Raw genomic sequence first — 22,321 nt, 5'->3', positions numbered from 1 at the left:
GTGCAGTCCCCAACCTTGAACATCTTCAAGAGGAGACTGGACAGACACCTTGCTGGGATCATTTGATCTCAATAGTATTCCTGCGCAGAGCAGGGGGGTTGGATTCAACGATTTTTCAAGGTCTGTTCCAGCCCTTAATTTCTCTGTATGTTTCTATGTATGTATGTTTAAGGCTAAAAGTCATGGGGCCAGAACATGGCTAAAAGCTGAAGAAGCTCTGTAGCATGCAGAAATTATAGATACAAGGACATTTTTTGTAGGTGAATTTCCTGCCTAGTATGAAAACAGAACTATAGTATCCAGGTGTCTATTTTTAATGTACTGTAGTGATGTTTTCTAGCAGTCTTGATCAGTGTTGTCATATAATCTATTCATCTTACTATCATTTTCTTTCCAAATGTTAGATTACTACGAAAATGAACGTCCTGCCCAGAGGGGTGCTTCCTGGTATTGGAACCCCAACTGTGGAGGAAGTGAAGACCTACACCATTCAGCTTGGAGACCTTAGCCAAGAAGCAAATGTTATGAACACACAGGTACAAATGGCATTTGCAAAAATGACAAGGACTTTTGGAAAGCAAGATACAATTTTAGCACTCTAAACAGCCAGTCAAAACTGAGTGTACTGTAAGGTCCATTGTGAGCTATGGACTTGGGTCTGGATTGTCAGAAGCTTTTAGTGTTCTTCTGTAATATTGGCTATTACCCAGATGTAGGCATTTGCTGGCAGAAGCGACATAATTTGTACATTTAAATTGCAGTGAGTAATGAGAAGCCTTAACCAACTTTTAGTTCCTTTCCAATGCTGCATGAATATAACATGAAAGGCTGAGCATAGGATCTTTTCCAAATGAGGGCCTCAATATTTTACTAACTCCATACTAATATTCGTAGCATGAATTAGCCAAACATTTAACTGTTTTATCCAATTCTTTAGTCTCTTTTCTTTCACAATAGCAGCTCTGACTTGGCTGGAAGGGCTGAAAAATGCTATAACTCATCTTTTTCCAGGATAATGTGGCAGAGGAAGCTTCCTTAAATTTGGACAAAAAACTCTTTGAACTGCTTCTGGCAATCAATCGGTGCTTGGATAATATGGAAGAGATGTTGAACACCTCTGTGCTGTCCAGTGAAGAAGCTGCTATGCAGCAGGTGTTCTATGAGGTTTGTATATCAGAGCGTAGGTTTGGGCACATCACTATATTGTTGTTAAGGCAAAAGAGATGGGTACAGTCCTCTTCTCCCATTTTCACTGGGTGTGAATCCAGAGCAGCTCCATGACATGAGCAGATTTACATTAGCACAGAGAATCAGGTTCATTATCAGATGAAAGTAGCAACTTGCATCCTACTGGGTTTTTTTAATGGCAAGTTATTTTTCTTAACAAGGACATTTTCACTAGTCCTGTTCCTTTTCAATCCTTTAGACTCTCTCTGTAGAGCTGCAAAAACTTCACACTGATCTGAGTGATAAAAAGGATGATCTTTTAAAGTCTATTACCTGCGCTGGTGGGAGCACGGATGTATTCTTCGAGTGCTTTAACAACTTGCAGGCACGGCTTGAACGAACTCAGGTGGCTGCTGCTTCTAGAAGCAAGTCAATGAAAGCCGGGCTGGATCATAATAGCAATTATCAGGTACTCTACTGCCAAGTGTACGTCTTGTTTCACAGCATCTGTAAGACATGTCCCTGTTAATGCATTTGGATTATGAATGAGCTGTATATAATGGACATGTTGTTGTTGTTTTTTAAAAAACAAGTCAGAACTTTTTCTTAGCTTCTTTAGAAGCAAACTCCATCGTGCCCCTGTTTTTCTCAGTGATGGTTACATTGGGGCCCTGATTATGGTAGAAACTGTGTGCAGAATGCGGAAGGAAATGATTTTGGGGTCTCCCCACTCATGCAGAAACTTACTGTGTTTTAACATGGAGCAGGGTGTGAGAGAGCTGGTGGCTTCCTGCACAGTGGGAATTGGTGGAATTTTGCAGCTGGCATGAACCAGTGCAGAACAGCATTGCCAGGCGCTTCTCTTCACCTCTCCTCCCCCTTCGCCCCCCAGTGCACCGCAGATGAGCTTGCACCGGGAGGAGCATGTTGTTGGCCGCCCACCGGGAGCAGGGTTGGTCTGTAATGTTCACTCTCTGTGTTTGTGTACTTGTTCTAAAGGTTTTTGCCCCAGAAATGGGTATCAAGATAGCTCTGGGTTTATTCTTCAGTGAAAGATGGTGGGGGCTAGAGGGGTGCTGGTGCTAAGATGCATGGCTGACAGCCCAGGGGCCACAAATTCCAGGCCATAGCAGAAGCACTAATGGCACAGCCATGTCAGATTCCAGCAAATCTGTGAATTCCTCTAAATACCTCGTTACAGGGACACAAAAAGGAAGGAAGTGAAAGATAGTAGAGCTTGGTAGGAAACTCTCTAAAACAGGAAAGGAAAAGCAATTCTTCAGGGCAAATCCAAGATACTTAATGTTAATCCCAACATAGTGAAGTCCCTCAGATACCCGAAGAGTGTGTGCATGTGTGTGTGTGTGAGAGAGAGAGAAATATCCAAATCAGTCTTGTAAGTCAGTCTCCACTGAAGTGTGCAAAAGTGAAGACCTCATGCTCTGGATTACTGTGATAAGCAAAGCTCCCGAGATGACAGTGTTTGAAAATAAATTAAGTCACTTGAATACTAAATTATGGTCATTTTGAGGAATATTTGACTAGTAGCACTGAATGTTAATGGGGACAAATTCTGCAGTCCATATTCAGGCAAAATTCCCATAGATCTCAGCAAAGCGATAGTACAGGGTTCAGTTTCAGCAAAACAGGAGAAGTGGTAAGTCTTTATTTTTAAGGCCAGAAGGGGCTATTATGGTAATTTATCCTGTTGTCCTGTGTGACTCACTATAAAAATCCACTCTGATTATTGCTTTGAGTCCATAAGATGTTTTAAAAAAATGAGACTGCTCAACATGCCATGATGAATTGCCATTTCATCCTTGTTCTGCTGTGCATTATTTATCACTGCTATTTTATTATTGAGACTGCTTCTGAGTCTGCTTCTGCTGTCATCTGTTTCCATCGCAGAATGAAATCCGGGTATTGTACAATCAGTTAACTGAGAAAAAATCTACTCTGCAACAATCCTTGAATGCAATACGTGGGCAAGATATTGCTGAACAGCTTCAGGTAATTAATTCAGAGTACTAAAGTAAGGCCAAATCACCCAGCCCTGGACAGTATTGCCTCATCTGTCCTTGTGGCTTTGCATCTAAAAAACTGAGAAACAACTTGGGCGTGGATGCAACTACATATGGAGCTATTCTAAAAGGGCAGCAGCTATTAGAATAAGTGCTAAGTGAGGAAGTCAGGGACAATACAACTGAAGCAAAACCACTCCCACTTTAACACTGCTTTCTCCAGATATGATCTAGATACACATTTCCTCTATTTTTTTAAATCAGAAAACAGATGCTTATGCACTGGAGTTGCAAAACTTTGAAGCCCAAGTGGCAAAACTGAGAGATCAAGGAGAAAGACTTCAGTTACCTGTTGTTCTGCTCTGTGAAGCCTACAAATTAGAGGTAGGTATCAAAGCCCTGTTGACTAGACATTCGGAGCAGTGAAAAGCTTATAGCCATTTTGCATCCTGGTGTGATATGATACTCTAGAAATGCATGCGTAGGACTGTTCACCTGTGACCCTAATCTGTGACTTGTGTTTAATTTCTAGGATGTTTTAGATGATACTTGGGGGATTCTGAGAGCAAAGTACATGGAATTAAACTGTCCTTTCCTCCATGAGAGTCATTATGAAAGCTTGCTTTGTGGACTGGCAGAGTTGAAAGATATTGGACACAGGAAGATGGCTCTGGATCTGAAGCAGCTAACCAAAAGTAGAGCTGCTTTACAGTCTCATCTGCAAAACCACAAGGTAGAGCACTCACACTGTAACATGTTTCAAATACAGACTACCATGTTTTCTGTGGTGACTTGTCTCTCAGATACTTTAAGTACTGGTCGCTCCTTCTGTTAACATAAGAGAGTCTATAGAAAACACAGCCTTTGTGCCTGGTCTTGAACACTGTCGCTGATGTGCTTGACATCTGCCACTGGGGACATGCGCATAGCAGCTTCACTGATAACCTTCCAGGTCCAGAGTATATTTAGGGATTGGGGTATTATACCCAGCGCCCTAGCAGTATAGACAAGTCTGTTTAGAATCAAGGGCTTGGGACTGCTGATCCATTTGTCTTTGCTTTGATCTGTCTTCAAACATGGTGATATGTCGAGGCAAGCTGTTTTGATTTTCCTAGACATTAAAACATGGCTGTAAAATAGTTGTGAGGGGCATTAAACAAAGCATGTGTGGTCAAATGATGAGAGCATGGGGCTGGATGTTGGGACCCTTGAGTAAATTCCTTGCCTATTCACTTTCTGTGTGACTGTGAGTTTTCTGGACCAAATCATGACTTGTAGCCACCAGCCTGAATAGGCCAAGTGTGACCAGCTTTCTCTGATAATCAATATCATCTGGGCAAGTGAATATGTGAGAATCTGTTGAACTCATGTCTTTATTTCTTCCTCCCTTAGCTCTCTTGAAAATAGTGAATGCTATTTGTTGTATTGCATGCGAGTATTTGAAGCCCTCATCTGAAATAACCTAAATTCAAAGCAGTATGTTTTATGATTAAAATCACAATAGACAGATTTAGTAGTAGGAGCCATTTGATTTCAATGGCACCCATTCCATAAAACAGAAAAATAGGATCTACATTACAATATGTTGGCAGTAAATTGTTTGTTTTTCAGGACTTTTTCCGTAAGCTCATCACCTATGTGCTTCTCATGCAAGCATGTTCCAAGAAGGTGACTCCATCTCTCTCAGAAAACAAAGAGAAGTTCTTGAATGAGCTGGTGAAGGAAGTCAGATCACTGGAACAACAGGCTTCCCACTATGGTGTACGCTTAGAGAGCTTACTAAAGGTAATGGGTTAGAAAAAACTTTGAATAAAAACACAGGGAAAACCGCAACTCTTTGTACACTGGGAGTACTCTGCTTACCAGGTCTCATGCCCATATCAGAATAATGGCCTGCTATCCATTCTCTGAATACCTGAAGCTCATTCTTTCTCTTCACAATGTCCTGAAATAAAACTTCCAGTCCATCCCTCTAGCATGACCTGTGTTTCCTGTAATGTGCTTATGATACCTCACAAGCCCTCACTCTGAGAGAAAATCCCATTGAGAAATACCAGTAATACACTAGAATGAAAAGAAATCAATTTTAAAAGACCAGTACCTTAAAAGGAGCATGAACATAATTTTTCAAAGGGAAATCATGTGACACTGAAATCCTCAGTCTGAGGCTACAGCTCGAAAATTTCTCTTTGTTTAACTAAGAACACTGTCTGTACATGTTAAAGCATCAATGTTTTCATAGTGTGGTACAAGCTCAAGGATGAGAGGTACGCTTTATTAAACACATAGCTTTTTTTTTTTAGGAGTGGACAGAATTTGACACAGATTATGCATCTTTCAACAAAGAACTGGAGAAGCTTGCCTCTGCAATGCCTTCTGTGAGCTTGGTGGAAGAAACAGAAGAAAGATTAATGGAAAGGATTTCCCTCCTCCAGGTATTTTTATTTATTTCTATTTAATTAGTTTCCTGTTGCAGGATTATTATGCAGTGTATATCTGGTGCTGACATCCTCATGTCCCCCAAACAGGATCTTTGTCTTCTTTTGCCTACGGTAGAAATGGTGGTTAATGCTCAAATATACATTTCACTGTGAAAACAAAGCATTTTTTACCTCTTTGATAGTAACTGAGAGGAGGACCATTTGTAGCTAAGTAATTTCAGTGAGTTTTTCTAAGGAGATAGTGCCCATAGTTCCTTCATAGAAAATTAGGGTTGGCAGGGACCTCAGGAAATCAGATGTTAGGCAGGTTATAATATGTCATAAATCCAGTGTCTATATTTAGTCCATGATTTTTTTGTATCTAGGAGGTTGATGAAGTGAAGTTCGTAAGCCCATCTGTGAAAGGTATTTTGTAAATTCCCTTTGAGTATTAGAACTGAAAGATTGGAGAAAGAGAGTGTGTTTTTTTTGTGTGAGAAATGTACCCACACAAGCAAAGCCATCCCTGGGAGGTGGGAAGGGGGTAAATCGGGGTGATCACCCCCCACCCTCCACTTTGGGGAGCCCTGTGGACACTGCAGTACAGGCCCTGCTGCCATCGCCAGCTTCTGCGGGTGATTGCCACTCCTTTCCCTTCCCTCTCTTCCTCCCCCTCCCCCCCACCGGCTTCTGTGGGTGATCACCACCCCCACCCCTACCCCCCTGCCCCACACAGGCTGATATGCCCCGGGCCCTGCACACCCCTAAAGATGGTTCTACCCACAGGTAATTGTGCTTTGATAGATTTTTGGTGTGCGTTTATTCTGGTGCACAGTTGTTGTTTGGTGTCTCCTATGTATTTTTCATCAGGTCATTTGGTGCATTGGATGCATTACATTTTGGGAGGTGCAGGTGTAAGATCCAGGAATGCTGATGGTTCTGTTGTGGGGTGTAGTAATTGTGGTGGGGGGTGGAGATGTGTTGGCAGGTTTTACATTTCTTGTCATTTCTGGTCTAGATCCATTTGGTGTGTTTTGAGCTGTAGGAAGTTTGTTTCTGGTGTTGAGGTTAGTGAGGTTTGGTGCTTATTAGAAGGCTAGGATGGGTGGTTTTGGAAAGAGCTCTTTAAGAATTGAGTCTTTTCCTAGTATGGGTTACAATTGTTTGAGGATTTTCCGTATAAGTTTCAGGAAGGGGTGATATGTCATAACAGTGGTGTGTGATTCATGGGGGTTTTCCTTCTGTGCTGCAGGAATTTTTCACATGGTATCAAAGTGGCTCTTTCAAAAGTGTGATCTAGTTCTCTGGAGGAGTGTCCTGGTTGAGTGAAAGCCTTTTTGAGATTTGTGAGGTGGTGATTACAGATGTTCTCCTCAGTACAAATTTGGTGGTTTCTGAGGGCTTGGCTGTATATTACAGGTTTCTTGATGTGTTTAGGGTGATTGCTGGTTCTGTGCAGATATGTATGTTGCTCTGTGGGTTTCTTGTATATCGTGGTCTGTATTTTACCATTCTCAACAGTGATCATTGTATCTAAACAGGAGATGTTGGTGCTGAAGTATTCAAGAGATAGTCTGATAGAGGGGTGGTGATTGTTGAATTGCTGATGGAAATTATTGCTAAAATCATAGAGGTTAGGGTCGGAAGGGACCTCAACAGATCATCAAGTCTGACCCCCTGCCTAGGCAGGAAAGAGTGCTGGGGTCAAATGACCCCAGCCAGATGCCTATCCAGCCTTTCCTTAAAGACCCCTAAGGTAGGGGAGAGCACCACCTCCCTTGGGAGCCCATTCCAAATTTTGGCCACCCTTATGGTGAAGAAAAATTTACAGGACAAAGAGCAGAACAATTTACAAGACAAAGAACTGCCCAGAAGAGAAGTCAATAGTAAAATCCTTTCTGGGCCTAAGTGATACTTTACAGTGCAGAAAGGATTCATATTCAGATTGTGCCGAAGACAAAATAGGCACTATTTGAGTCAAGGATGCATAAGGCCCCTGAACTAAAGAGTTTACAAGATCCCCAAGGAGATGTATTTGTAAGGAAGAATGTCGCCTCAGTTTGAGAAACATGGACCCAACCCTGCAACCTTCACAGGACAGCCCCACTGAAGTGACTGGGAACACTGATCTGATTAGTAGCTTCTGCACTGAGCACATTTTTATAGGGTGTGCTGAAACAGTGTATTGCAATTGTATGAAAACTCAAACAGAAAACTATTAAGTATTTTTATTCACAAAATCAATGTATACGACATCCACTGGTCTCCCCATGTCCACAGAGTCAGTCATCTCATCATAGAAGGCAATCAGGTTGGTCAGGCATGACTTGCCCTTGGTGAATCCAGGCTGATTGTTTCTAATCACCTCCTTCTCCTCCAGGTGCTTAGAAATGGATTCCTTGAGAATCTGCTCCGTTGATTTTTTTTTTTTTCCCAGGGACTAAAGTGAGGCTGACTAGTCTGTAGTTCACTGGATCTTCCTTTTTCCCTTTCTTAAATATGGACACTTCTCCAATCATCCGGGACCCCTTCTGATCACCATGAGTTTTCAAAGATGATGACCAATGGTTCTGCAATCACATCAGCCAACTCCTTCAGCACCCTAGGGTGCATCCCATCCGTCCCATGGACTTGTGTATGTCCTGCTTTTCTAAATAGTCCCTTGCCTGTTCTTTCACCACTGAGCACCGAGGGCTGCCCAATGCAGTAGTCTGGGAGCTGACCTTGCCTGTGAAGACCAAGCAGAAAACAGCATTGAGCTGGCCAGGCCTTCGAATAAGAGCCTTATTTGAGACTGAGCAGTGCTCCTTGTGGACAGTACTAAAGGATCCCTGAGAAACATGTACTCAAACTGCATGAGTCTGCATGATAGCAGCATTCACTGTGCAGGACTCTGATGCCCTAGTTATGCACAGCGATTATAGGTCTGAGTCATCTCACACTTAAACCTGTGTAATTAAGGAATGGCTCTTAAATTGGTGGAGGCACACTGATATAAAACCCACACGATGGGAGCATCAGATCAATGTCTTTACATGCCCGAACCAATCAGGCAGAAAATGCTATCAGGCTAATCAGTCTCTTCCCAAAGTCTGAAAATGATCAATTAAGTCCTTGAATTCTCTTTTCCAAGGATAACAGACTTAATGGGCTAGACATTGGATAACTTGCGTCAAGCTTTCAGGAAGTGGTGCATTTCAAATGGGAAAGTTACACCCTCTCATCGCCAAGGAGTTCAAATCCATCCAGATCTTAGTTTCTGGCTGGTTTTGAGTCAGTTGCCACTTCAACTGAACAGCTCCGTATAAGTAATCTTGGATCTCTTTGCTACCTTTTTTGCTTTCCCCTATTTGAAGTATAGAGTTTATAAATGCCATACTGGACTCCAGAGTGACAAAGGTAGATCCCCCACAAGATGGACTTCTTCTACAGGCCCCCTTTATATGTACAGGTAAAGGTGTGATGGGATCTAATGTGTGATCTACACGATTGTCTCTCCTGCCATGCCACTTGTGCATAGCAGAAGGCAGGATTGTGGGATCCCACACTAGATCCCATTTCGCCTCATTGCCAGTGCAGGGGGAATCCCTCAGTTGGGGGGCTCCTAGCTACCAAGATGCACTATGCACCCTCAGGACTGGGAATCGTAGCAGCCCCCAAAGTCTAGGGCTTTCACGCTGGCCACGGTGCACCTCTGTGGCTAGGAGCCCTGTCATGTTACAGGGCTTCCAGCCTAAGGGGAGACCTTGCTGCATGTGCAAATTAAACTTGGTAGCAACTGGCTGTACATTAGTACATATTTTTGAGGTCTTACCTTATAGCTGGTTGTATCTTTTTATTGTGTGCTAACTATTTTGCACATGTAGCTGGTCTCCAAGTAACTGCACAGTTGCACAGGTAATTGCATGATACCTGTAACATGTAGAGGGGGCCTGAGGTCATGGACCTACAAACAAGCTACTGTGAAGCAAGTGAGGGTGTTAACTTGATAGTGAGTAAGCATCCAGTATGCCTATATGCATGCTCTTACCCTTGGTGGAGTAGGTCTACGAGCCAGTACCTGTGAAACTATACTCAAAACTCCCCAACTCAGTGAGGATTCCTGATTTACTTAAGTTACCCATGTTTTAATCCATGTTGATCTTGTGTTGTTCTGTTTCCTTAACCAAAATGTCATGTGGCACAAAGTTAAATGCCTTATGGAGGTCTGTTGTACTGCATCAGTACTATTAACCTTTTATCAATCAAACTTGTAATCTCATCAGAAGGCAATCTCTCACCCTTCTTGTCTGCATTATGTTTTCAGTTCTTGGCTGTTTGATTGTGCGCACGTTTGTTTGAATGCAGATACAGTTCTTTAATGGTCCAAGTATTTTAAGTATAATGAGGAGTGTTGTTTTTTTTTCTCATGCCTGTATATGTTTAGTGTCTTTATAGAAATCCATACTATCCATCCATAGGGTAAACAAATGGCTATTAAAATATGCAGCTCTAGTGAGGGCAAACGTGTTTGGATTTTCTTGAATATCTCTGATGAATATGGGTGGCAGAAACTCTCAGTATGTTTTGTGATAGGAATTCTGTTTCATGCAGTGGAGCTGTTGTGGTATTTTCATAATGTATTACAAGGATAATATGGAAAAAAAACTTATGCTTACCACTGTTCATTTACAGAGAATAGAAGCAATGCCAGTTGTGAGGCTAATGTATATTTTAGTCACCCTATTTCTCATTTTAAAAATATGTTGTTTTGCAAACTGTTTATTCTCTGCTTAGCAAATCAAACGAAACATTGATGAAAAACATGCCAGACTCTACCAGATGGTGAAAGAAGGGAAGAAGTTGAAGACTGTGGTGAAGTGCTCTGAATTAGCGAGCCAGATTGTGAAGCTAGAAGAACAATGGCTGTCCTTAACTAAAAGAGTTGGCCAGGAACTGCACAGACTTCAAACCTTACTCAAACTTTTGGTCAGGTAGGTTGTTATTTCAGGAGCAATTGCAGGTAGGAGCTGTTACATATCAGTTCTCAGAAAATTTGTCACAAAATCTTCTTTACTCCTATTTGCTTAATCACTGTAATAAAACTGCATAGGTAAATGAAAATCTAATAATGTCAGAAGTATCAAGTTTTTTAAAAAAGGGCAGCAGCTTCTCCCGTGAAACAGGGCAATGGGAGGAGAGACTTCAGTTACAGCACAGGGTTGTATGACCTGTAAGTGGCAGCAGGCACTTTCTGCTGGAAAGGTGGGCAATTCTGAGAGAAGATTACAGACATTATTAAGAGATCTAATTGCTTCTAGTCTGTTAACCCATTTTACTTTGTTTCCATAGCTACAACAGAGAATCCGATGAGTTAACCAAATGGTTGGAATCTGCTCAACAGAAAATGCAGTTTTGGAAGGAGCAGTCTCTCGATGTGTCACAGGACCTTCCTACTGTCAGAAACAATATAGACAGCTTATTTGTAAGTCACTAATCCTGCAGTGCTTTTATGGGAGGTGATGATTTCCAAGAGAATAGCCATGCAGAGCTCTGCTCTGGGCTGTTCTTATACATACTCTGGCCCAAAATCTGCCAGTGGAGTAAGCCAGGTGTTAGGGGGTTGCACACCACTCTCTCAGAGAGGAACTTGTCTTTTAGACCTGCTCATTGGGAGTTAGAGACTGGGCTGCTTTGAAACGGAGAGATCTGACCACCCTGAATATCCTGATAGATGAAAGGGAATCAGATTGTCATTTTTTCCTCATCCCTGAAAGGTGTCCGTATGTCACAGGAGCTCTCTCAAGTCACTGGAGTTCCAACCTAAGAAGGAAGGGTCAAATGAAAGTGGGCCCTGCTGGGTGAAGGAGGGTGTGTGGCAGTAAAAGGTCCCTGTAGGCAGACAAAGCAGGAAGACCTGGGATGGCATCAGTGTTATGCTCTTTCTTTTGTATTCTGAAACTCAGCTGGTTTCAAGTTTGCATCAACCCAGGTGAATTTTACCAAGTGTCAGTGTGACCAGAACGGTAAGCTGTTCGGTCAGTCGCTTCTGTGCCTGAAAACCCGGTGGTGTTTTTGTTTAAAAAAGAAAATCTCACTTTTAACCTCTTTGTATACCTCAGGCATTCTCAAAGGAAGTAGATGAAAAATCTTCCTTGAAATCCTCAGTCCTGAGCGCTGGCAACCAGCTCCTTCATGTGAAACAGGCCGATGTTGCAGCACTTAGATCATCTTTAGCAAAATTTGAGCAAAAATGGGCTGAACTGATCACTCAGCTTCCAACCATCCAGGAAAAGTTTCACCAAGTAAGGAACAAGTCTTAGTTTGAACCTTAGCTTCAAGAATAATTATTTTTAAAACTTTATTGCTGGAACTCAGCTGAATGTTGCATAATGCATGCCAAGCACTGTTCTCTTTAGGGCTTAATTACCCAGGTGTCTCACTTCTGGAACGTCCTTGATATTATTATACTAAGGCTTAATTTTTGCTGTATTTCAGCCTAGGTAATTGTGCTTATGTCCATCATTCTCATATTTTGTAGAAAGGTTAGCTTTCAGAGGCAGTAGTTATCTTGTTCCCAGAATTCAGGCTTCCACACTTCTTGTTTTGAGATTTCTAGATTTTGAACAGGAGGGCTTCTCTGCAAATTGATACCTAGATAATTTTAATAGGGGAGGCCTTTAAAGATGTCATCTTCTTTGATATTTCTAGCAAGTTTAAGTACAGACCCTTTGTTATATTCTTTATCTCCAGCTCCAAATGGAAAAGCTTCCATCTCGTGAAGCCATCACCGAACTAATGGTCTGGATGAACCAGGTGAAACAACAACGGGAAGATGAGCCTGCAGTAAATTCACAAAGTGAATCATCCGAAGTCAGAAGCCTTCTCCAGAAGTACAAGGTAAATATGAAGACAGAAGGAGAGGTTTCACACCCCAGCAATGGGTACAGGCAAGACCTTTCTCTCATGCAGCCTCCCACTTGGTGAGGACTTCTCATATACAAAGTTACCTCCACATCGCCCCCTTTCAGATCCCCCACTAAAGCTCTCCTTTGCTGGATGCCTACAGGAAATTTGCCAGCTGGGTAAGCCTCTGATGTGCTGTAACTCCTGCCTATCCTGCTAACCACTACTGGCTGTTTCCTTCTGTATCTCTGTTATCTTTTAATCTCTATGGAAGAGAGAGTTTTTAATTGTGCAGCACCTAACATGGAGTCCTACTTTATAACAGTGGCCCTGAGGCACTAATACAAATAATTATATTAGCAACAAAAGCCAGAATAGAATAGCTGCTTGTTTAAAGGTGCCTTCGAGGTGAGATCGAAGCTCATAGGGGATAGATCACTCTAAAGAGGTTTGGTTCGATTCTCTCCCTGTATAGCATATGCTTCTGCCACTGTTGGGGACAGGAGGCTGGGCTAGAGGGACCATTGGCCTGACCCAGTATGACACTTTTTATGTTCTTATGTTCATTGGTATACTTGGGAAATTTAATCCTTTAGCTGCAGAGATACTGTTCTCTTTCCTGTGAGCACTTCGGGATCAGTTTCTTGGTTGTGATCATATTTTAAACCTAGGAGCCCTGGGTCACAGAACTGTCCACAGCCTTATCTTTGCAGAGAGGGCTCCAAAATTTGTAAGTGAGATAAGGTTAGTGATAGTCCTGTATCCCTTCCCATGCATTCCCAAAGGGATGGAGACATGAGTCAGTACCTGTATAACAGTATTTCCTGCTGCCCTCAGGCAGGACTGTACTATATATGAGTTTCAAAAACTGTGGTTATGAGAGAGACAGTCTGTTCTCTTTTGCCCATATGCTTTCCACTTTTCAAAGAAAATAAGGGGTGATTCAGTTCATATTTACCATGGGGTAGAATCTTCCCTGGAAAGATTTGTGTGAGTGAAGACAAAGGAGCAGCCCTAACATTTCTTCCTCAGCATGGGTATAAGATATTTAATGTACAAGCAAGGGATCCAAAGTCATTTTTGCTACTGCAGTCGTTTAGATCAGACAAGAAAGTATGGAGCTGGGGAAAGCATCATCCCATCTTAGCCTTCCTGGGAAGCATTAGCAGGGCAATGTGATTTTGTGGGGAGAGCAGTGGATTGGGGCTTGAGACTTGCACATTTTATTCTTTTCTCTGCCTGCTGGATGACCTTGGGGCAAGTTGCTGCTTTCTGTGATACGTTTTCTCCACCTGTGAAATTTGGCACAATTTTTAGTGCCCTTTTTTGTGAAGCTCTCTGAGCACTAGGGATGAAGAGCATTTTAGAGGAGGCAGGCAATAATGTCAGGAAAAATGAGGGATGACTTAAGGTCACTTCTAACTTGAGACTTACAGGAAATGTGCTGTGCTATGGTTCCAAATTTAAAAACTCACTAAATGCCTCAAGGTTGCACCCTTATTTGGCAGGTGCTGGGTTTTATCGTATTAAAATGACTGCCTTGCCTGCTTTTCAGGAATACTTGATGGAAATGAACTTTAAACAGTGGATGGTGGATTTCGTTAACCAGTCACTATTGCAGACGAGCACCTGCGATGTGGAAAGCAAACGCTACGAAAGGACGGAGTTTGCAGAGTGCTTAGGGGAGATGAACTTGCTGTGGCATAGGCTACAAGGCTCTCTGAAGAGAAAGGTCTGTTTGCATGCCATAGCTTTTTGTCTCCTATGGTTTTGATCGGATGTTGTAGTGCTCTGTACTTCCACAAAAACTTTCTTCCTGGGTCGCAAAGTACTTACACGCATGTTAAGTCTCTTAACCCTCCTGTGAGATGCAACGGATGAGTGTTAGCAAACCCACATAGTTAGGTCCTACTCAGTTCACAGTTTTGCAGATTTCACGGAAATCGTGAAATCGTGCAATGTCTGCAAAATCCACCACCAAAAAAAAAAAACTTACTAAAAATAAAATGCTGGTTCCCCAGTGGGAGTCAGAGGTCCTCATGGCTGCTGCAGCCCTGCAGCGCAGCCGTCTGGGGAAGGAGGGGGGCAGGCACCGCTGGCACAAAGGGAAGCAACCAAGATAGCAGTGGCAATCCTTCTCCCCTCCTCCCCCCGTTCCTTGCTGCTGCTTGCTTGCCATGCAGCCCTGCCCCCTCCATCAATCATTGGTGAGGGGTGGGACCACATGACAGCGAGCCCTCTTGCCCAATCAGCAGTGAGGGGCAGAGCGATCAGGATCCCTCAGCCAATCAAAGGTGTTGGGGGTGGCACTGTGATAAGCCTGCAAAAAGGTGGCTGGCCCCACAATTGTCCACCTCGCTCTTCGATTTTGATAGGTCCCTACGTATAGGAGGAGTGGGTATGACTAGGAAATCGAGAGAAGATTGACAGTGACTATCAGGAACGAAAGGATCACGATGGTGAGGTTAGGTGATCGGATGGGGCTTCGTTGATCAGAACAGTTACAATTCAGTGAGAGAAAATACAAGGCAATATGTGGACAGGAACTGTCCTCCACCAGCAAGTAGATGGCCAAAACCCACTCGGCAGCCACCGGGTTGCCAGTGACGTTTAAATGGAGGAAAACACCTGTGCCTATTATAGATCGTGTTTAAACGAGGGGAAAGATGCCAGTTTCTCTCTCCACCTTTTCTACTGAACTTTGTCATTGAATCAGAAAGGAACTTAAAGAGCATCCAACCCAATGCACTGCACAGATGAAAGGATTCACTACTCCTAAACTACCCCATCCAGCCTCTTCCCAAAAACCTCCAGTGAAAGAGTTTCCATGAGCAGCTTTGTTCCAATGTCCCACTTCTCTGACAGTCGAGAAGCTTTCCTAAGACTTAGTCTATAGCTGCTCTACTGCAGTTTAAGCCCCCTGCTTTGTGTCCTGCCATCTGCAGTGAGGGAAAGTGGCTGTTCTTCTGTATGTCTTCCATTCAGATATTTGAAAACTGCTATCATGTCCCCTGCTTCAGGCTAATCATACCTAGCTCTCTGAAGCATTCATTCTTTCAGACACAATATTGTTAGAATAAATATCCTCCACAATATTGTTAGAATAAATATCCTCCCTGCATTAGATCCTGTGTATGGCTGTATCTTGTCCTGAGCTTTAGAAAGCTGGAGAAGCCACCCTTCTTAAATTTGGCAAAGGCTGCAACTAAAACAGGATGGTAAAACTTCAACAGACTTTCCATACAGCGTCACCCAAGCTCATTGAGAGTTCCTGCTGGGAGGTTTCCTGATGGAAAAATCAGTTTCAACAAAATTAAAACTTTCCACAGGAATTTTTTCAGTTTTGATGAAAAATGGTAACTCTTCTCCCCTCCCCGATCAAAGCCACTTCTAGACTCCATGGCACTATGGGATGCCTCCAGGCAAGGAGCTAGGCTCTTTGGCTTCTCAGCAGCTGCCTGGAAGCCTGATGGGGACGCGGGTGTCTGGGCTCTGTGGAAACCTGCCCGGATGGTTCTCGGGGATACCTGGACCCCTGGCTTCATGACCAGCAGGAGCCCACATTTTTGTGTCCATTGGCTTTCCAAACTCAGCAGTTTCCTGCTAGGGAGGTGGGCAGTCTATCAGACCAGAGAGTCTCTGCACCTGCCTGCCGGGTAGACAGCCAGAAAATGGACCAGTCCCATTTTGGCCTTCCCAAACAGAAATGTCTCGGCCTTGCCCTCCTGCCACATTTGCAAAGTTGGTGTGGTTCCCATTCACGCTGGTGTGGAGGAAAAAACCTTCAGGATGCCAACATTTCTCATGGAGGAGAAAATCCCATTACTGCCATCTCAAGGTATGGCTAAATTCAAGCGAAATGTTTTAATCCTGTAATTTACAGATACAGGGATTGGAACATATTCTGGAGATCATCACTGAGAATGAAAACAAAGCCCAAACCCTGAGTAGCTGGCTGGAAGCTCAAGGCGAAAGGCTGAAATCTTTGCAAAAACCAGCAAGTCTAATCTCGGCACAGGACACGCTGGAAGACTGCAAGGTGAAAGATGTTCCTTATACTGCAATCATTATGATTAAAGCTTCTGAGCTTTTATACATCTTACGCATGTTAAAAAAAAAAACAAAAAACCTGAAGAAGCCTGCCATCATTATGCAGGATATCACTAAAATGGGAAGTTCAGGGAGATAAGGAGCCAAACCTTCCACTGCTGTAAATCAATATAACGCTGATTTACCCCTCCTGGAATTTGGCTCCAGATGTATTATTGCTCTGTTGTTTACTGAACTGGTTTATCCTTTGGATAATTGGCACCATCACAGCAGTTTTCAATGTTATAACTATTTTATTTTTGAGTTTCTTCCAAAAAAAATAGCTCATTGCACAATGCTAGGAAAAGTCATTTGCTCAGTTTGTGTAGAATGGCTTGGTGGTAATTGGGTGACTGCATGGAGTCTTACTCTGCTTTTGCATTGTCATGCTGTCATGCCACACACGCAGGGTATTTCAGGTATTTACCATCAAAATAAGACGTTAGCCCCCGTTACTCTGAAAATATTCAGCTGAATCTTCTCTTCTCTTTTCTTGTGTGAAATGTTTGATCCTTTTATTACCATGGTTACTCATCTCTCTCCTATGGTATCTTGCTACTGTTCTCCTGCAGTGCCCATATTAATGCTGAGTACTCGTTTATCTGTAGCTTCTCTGAAATGTATTGGGAGAAGATTGTGCCCACTAGTAAGATGCTTGGGGTGTCTCTAAAGTAGCACACCTGACTGCAGCAATTTGGAATGCCAAAGCTGAAGTGACAAAAAGGACTTCGTTAAGTTAATTTACTCCTTTCAAAATAGATGCAGTGTTTTGAATATTTGAATTTTTAAGAGTTTCTGAGCTTTTGTACATCATTAACAAGACAAGGGCTAGCTCAGAGGGCAGCATTTTAAAGATGCTGTCCTGCCTGGACACAGAAGCAGGCCACATATACATGTTATTGCACTATGGCTTGAGCAGAGTTTTCCTGAATAGATTGGAATCCCCTTAATCACACTGGACAGCAGTTAGTCCCACGAGTCATCCCAGTTTATTGCAGTCCAGAGTCCTTATGGCAGTAATTTCTTACTGTTGTGAGCATAAGGGGCTGGCCATCTCGCCCTAAACAAGATTCAGGGATCTAGCCAAGTTATACTTGAAAGGGGAAGGGGGAAGTGGCTTAAAGAAATACCTTTTATGTTTTTCAGTTCTAGGTCAGTCACTCTAGGTCACTTGTTTTGTCATCCTTCCATAAATCAGAGCATCCTCAGAGCTGTTCTAACCCATGCCCACTGGAAATAATGTCATGGTAGCCAGTTGGATGCCACAGACATCCAAGGTGCTCTGACTGTACCCATCCTCCGTTTAACAAGAGGGGAAGAGGTGGAAGGACTGAGAGCCGACCAACCAATAGAGTCGTCTGCTGCTCTGCCGGGAAGACTACGAAGGAGCTAGCGTGGTACTCGGCCCTCAAGTCCTAGCTCCCTTCTAAATGCAGGGTGCCGCGGTCCAGTGCAGTGTCTCGTGTTCTGCCTGTAAGAGATGGCCTAGTTCCTCATGTCCTGGTGAACTTGTTTGTGGAGGAACGCAGCTGTTCTTATAATCAGAAAAATGACCCAGGCTCAAGCTGTGACTAAAATAAAGTTTGCTGTGCTTTTTCTCCCTTTAGGAACTAGAAAATCAGCTGGGCATTAAATCCAAAGCTCTCGATGAGCTGAAACAGAATTGCCTGGCTTTGGAGGCTAGCGAAAAACAAACCCCAGCAGATACGGCTGCCAGAATGGATCAGCTGTATGAAAGGAAGGACAAAATCATCAATCAGGTAGGCAGACGTGTTCTGCATTTATATTTCTCTCTAGAATTCAGCCTCAGTGCTCATATCGCCGACCTTCTCCAGGGAGGTCCTGTATTTCTGGGCAGTGCATCGGCAACTTCATAGTAAAGAACTCTCCGTTCTTTGTCATCTCAAGCGTGTCCTCTGTATGTAACATCATGTGCAATGCTATTTTTTTTCCTACTAGAAGTGCGGCCTAGTTAGGACTTGTTTATACCAGCGGGTGGCAAGTCCCAGCACTGACCTGTTTTGAGCACCTGTGCCCACAGGTACGTTCTGTACCTAGAAGGCTGCTGGTGAGCTTCTGAGCGGCATCGCCCTGTGCTTGCTCTTGAGCCCTTGTTCTCTGGCTCATCTGGGAACAGCTGTGGGGATAAGCTTGGAGCAACCTCCCAGACACTCTCAGATGTGGAGCCTGCCTGCAGGCATGGCTGTGGGGACATGTTCGAGTTCATCGGTGCTAGGACTTGTCACCACCCTGGTGTAGCCAAGCCCCAACGGCCAGATGGTGACGTGAGGTACAGCCCTAAACATGTGGTGATATTTAACCATGCCAAGCCTAGAGTAATCTCAAGTATTATGACTTGCATTCTTGCCAGAGGCACAGTTTCATCCCTGCATTCTCCTTGTTCCCTGGGGGGCAGTGACTTGGTTGCTGTTGCTTCAGCAGTAAATTGTCCCTCTTACACTATCATGGCTCAGATACCTAGCCAGGTTAGAACCAAAGACCTACACATTCCCCACGTCATCCCTATGCTTCTCACCTGGTCCAGGTAAAGAGCTAACAGGTGACTAGAGCTGTTTATTCCTATATATCAAAACCTACAAGACAAGGGTAGAAAGACAGGGGATGTCCTTATTATCATGTCCTGCATTACGTGGATGTGTAGTTAGTCAGAATATAGCCCTCAATCTTGGAAGGTGAGAACCTGCCATGGGGGCATTCTTCTTGCAGAAAAACAACTCTGGAATAGGTCCCTGGTTTTGCTCTGGTGATACTATCAAAGAGATCGTGACAAATTAAAACCTTGTCTGCCCTGATTGTGACAAAATAACTGTAATAGTGAAAAAGGGCACAAGGAAGACAAAGGAAATACATCACCTTGCACCCAGCAGAGCTCAAGTACCAAGTGAGAATCCCAGAGTTCCTCCAGCACCTGATGAATATGAGTCCTAGGTTTTGTTCCTGCCTAATCTGTATCATTGTGGTACAATAGTAAAGGCCCCACAGGTCTCTAGAGCACTGTGTTATTTTATTAGAAGCCTGTTCTATCAAAACAGTTTCTGTTGATTTGTGTCTAGAAGTGAATGAAATTGCCAGATCTGTTGTCTGTTTCCCAAGGAGACCGAGGTCCTAATTGCTACAGCATTTTATCTGCTAGTTTGCACACTGATATTGGCTGCAAAGAGTCACAGCAATATATTTCTGTATATTTTCATCTTGCCAGGGGCTCTGGAGTTGTAGCTGCCCAGGCAGTGTTGCCTGGGTCTCAGATTGAATTTGTATTTTAAACTAAGTATTATATCCAAGATACTGCACGCGCTCAACATGGACCCTCCACAATCACTTGTTAAGTAAAAGAATATATTAATTAGTTAATTCCTTTCACATTACTGTTGAGTGTGCATGAAAACTTCTTAAGATATTTTAATGAAATTATTTTTTTATGAAATTGCCCAGGAAGGAGTTACAGTACAAAGACTTTATAAGATGGGAGTAATCCATTTCTAAGTAAAAATCATTTTTTTGCAGGTGGCACAGCTAAAGACTTCAATCCACTCAGTGTTACAGCAGTGGAGAACCTATGATGAAGCCTGTGAAAATGTTAACCTGATGACAATCAGATGTTTGTACCGCATAGAACATACCAACTCCTCCGTGATATCATTAGAAGCTTTGAAAAACCAGATGGAAAATCTCCAGGTAAATCTGCCAAGGACAGAGTGGTTGTATAGCACAAACATTGAAAAAATCAGTAAGTTCCCTCTCCAGAAGATATCGGCTCAGAGCCTCACCGTGAACCTAGCTAAAAGCCTACTGAAGTCAATGACTAAGTCTAAATCCTTGCTTATGTGCATGTAGGGTGGCCATCATAAAAGACATTCTGGTTTTCTGCTATTCTGTCCTCTATCCTCTATTGATTCAAAATCGGACATCTTTATGTTCTCTATTTTTCTCTTCAAGAGAAGAATAGAGGACATAAAGGCGTCCAGTTTCATATCAATAGAGGACAGAAGACAACTGGACTGCCCTCTGTGATGGCCACCCTGTGCCCATGTACACGCACACATGCACATGTACATAGGCAACACATGGGGAGGCCAAGAGGGGACCTGAAATTGGCCCTTGCCGGCTGGTGCCCCACTCCCCCACCCCAAGGAGTGCTGGCAGCACTTCCAGTTTGCCACCAGCACTGGGGACCCCCCCTCGTTTGGTGATTGGCCGCTGGGGGACCCCCTGCCCATATCAGTGCCCCCCCAAGCCAGGAGGCACCAATTTGCCCATGTGCACACAGGCACACGCACACCCCTGCACCAATTTAAATAATAGTGTGAATATTACACTGACTTAGTTAAACGGCATAAAGGTCTGCAATTTTCATTAAGTTTATTTTGGCTAACTATATACCTTCCAGAGCAGAACAAATTAAAAGAATGAAAAATCATTTTTAAGCATCCACTGATGTCATTAAATCAGTGCAGGTTTGTGCAGAGATGCAACAAGCAATTTCTGTACTCTGGGCAGCAGCAGTAGCCACTGCCATTCTTATATCCCCTCAACTCTGGCACCTGGGACTGGTGCTCTACTTGCCCACCCCTAGTTAAGCTATTGGGCTTGCATATGTCTGGTGAAAAAAGAAGCCAGATCTGAATGCCCACACTTTGCCTTTTATCTGCCTTCACTTTACAGAGTAAAGAAGAGTCAAACCCTGTATGTTCATAGGACTTGGTTTATTTTGATCTTATCTCCCTTTCCTTGTGACTTCAGATGTAAAACACGAGTTTCAGACAGACTCCCTGGTTGGACTGGGAATAAAATCTCTACGAAAAGACACATTCCATTTTAAAATGAATCATTGGAACTAAATAAATGAAATTACCTAAAAAATCAATCATGGGTGTCCCCCCTCCACACACACACACACACACACACACACACACACACACACACACACACACACACACACCCCCCTCTTTAAATGTAGAATGTCAAGCCAGTTATTTTTTTCACCTATTTGCCAGTCCTTGTTCTAATTCTTAATCCATTTTTGCTTTGAATCGTATTTCTTCACGAGTAGTTCCACTGGATGTTACTTGTATGAGTAATTACTTTTTCAAGTAAAAAAGGATCACGTAAGTTGTCCATAATTCATTGTAGCTTTTTTTTTAATTTCTAGCAGCAAGTATTAGTAAGAATGATAAACTAACAATTCCTCACAGGTATTGAATTATTACTACACTATCTCTGTTAGTCCTCAAGGAAAACTACACTTTAGTACAATGAGCTCTAGCTCGTTCATCTTGATAATTAATTACTGTTGCACATTTTTCAGTCCTTACAAGATGAAACAGAGAAAAGTGAAGAAAGTTGGGCCAAGCTCTGGGCTGCTGCCAGTAACCTCAAGCAGTGCTGTTGTCCATCCTTTGCTGAGATTATTGAACAGAAGTGCCAGGAGGCACTTACAAGGTAAACCTGCAAAAAAGACATAGGGGAAATGTTAGTAATGACGTCCTTGCTACTTTCAGGTACTGGGATGCCTAGCTAACTCGGTAGGTGTGGGCCTTGTCCTATTGATTTCAACAGGCCACCTCGTGTACTGAAAGTTTGGCACTTTCTTATACAGTTTGGAGAATCAGCATCTGTTGTTCTTACTGTATTGCCTTATTGTAACTATGGGTGATAAACTAAAATGAAAAGGCAATAGGTGACATAGTAAACGTGCAATGCAATTCCCATGGCAAGGAT

The 22,321-nt window shown here is 43.0% G+C and overlaps 1 protein-coding gene across 1 annotated transcript in view; it reads left to right on the top strand.

The window, feature by feature from the left end:
- Nucleotides 1–22,321, top strand: part of SYNE2 (spectrin repeat containing nuclear envelope protein 2) — a 256,377-nt gene that overhangs the window by 165,392 nt on the left and 68,664 nt on the right. Inside the window, exons 73-89 of the mRNA XM_019550841.1 lie at nucleotides 405–536; nucleotides 1,012–1,164; nucleotides 1,427–1,636; nucleotides 3,076–3,177; nucleotides 3,453–3,572; nucleotides 3,721–3,921; nucleotides 4,800–4,973; nucleotides 5,492–5,623; nucleotides 10,385–10,581; nucleotides 10,940–11,072; nucleotides 11,710–11,892; nucleotides 12,341–12,487; nucleotides 14,049–14,225; nucleotides 16,377–16,532; nucleotides 18,190–18,342; nucleotides 20,108–20,278; nucleotides 21,909–22,042. Coding sequence (XP_019406386.1) covers nucleotides 405–536; nucleotides 1,012–1,164; nucleotides 1,427–1,636; nucleotides 3,076–3,177; nucleotides 3,453–3,572; nucleotides 3,721–3,921; nucleotides 4,800–4,973; nucleotides 5,492–5,623; nucleotides 10,385–10,581; nucleotides 10,940–11,072; nucleotides 11,710–11,892; nucleotides 12,341–12,487; nucleotides 14,049–14,225; nucleotides 16,377–16,532; nucleotides 18,190–18,342; nucleotides 20,108–20,278; nucleotides 21,909–22,042 — 2,675 coding nt within the window. The remainder of the gene's footprint in view (nucleotides 1–404; nucleotides 537–1,011; nucleotides 1,165–1,426; nucleotides 1,637–3,075; nucleotides 3,178–3,452; nucleotides 3,573–3,720; nucleotides 3,922–4,799; nucleotides 4,974–5,491; nucleotides 5,624–10,384; nucleotides 10,582–10,939; nucleotides 11,073–11,709; nucleotides 11,893–12,340; nucleotides 12,488–14,048; nucleotides 14,226–16,376; nucleotides 16,533–18,189; nucleotides 18,343–20,107; nucleotides 20,279–21,908; nucleotides 22,043–22,321) is intronic.

The sequence above is a fragment of the Crocodylus porosus genome, unplaced genomic scaffold (genome assembly GCF_001723895.1).
Source record: "Crocodylus porosus isolate Cpor-Errol unplaced genomic scaffold, CroPor_comp1, whole genome shotgun sequence".
NCBI classification, from domain to species: domain Eukaryota; kingdom Metazoa; phylum Chordata; order Crocodylia; family Crocodylidae; genus Crocodylus; species Crocodylus porosus.
The sequence above is the reverse complement of the archived record's forward strand: the minus strand, read 5'-3'. Positions and strand labels throughout refer to the sequence as shown.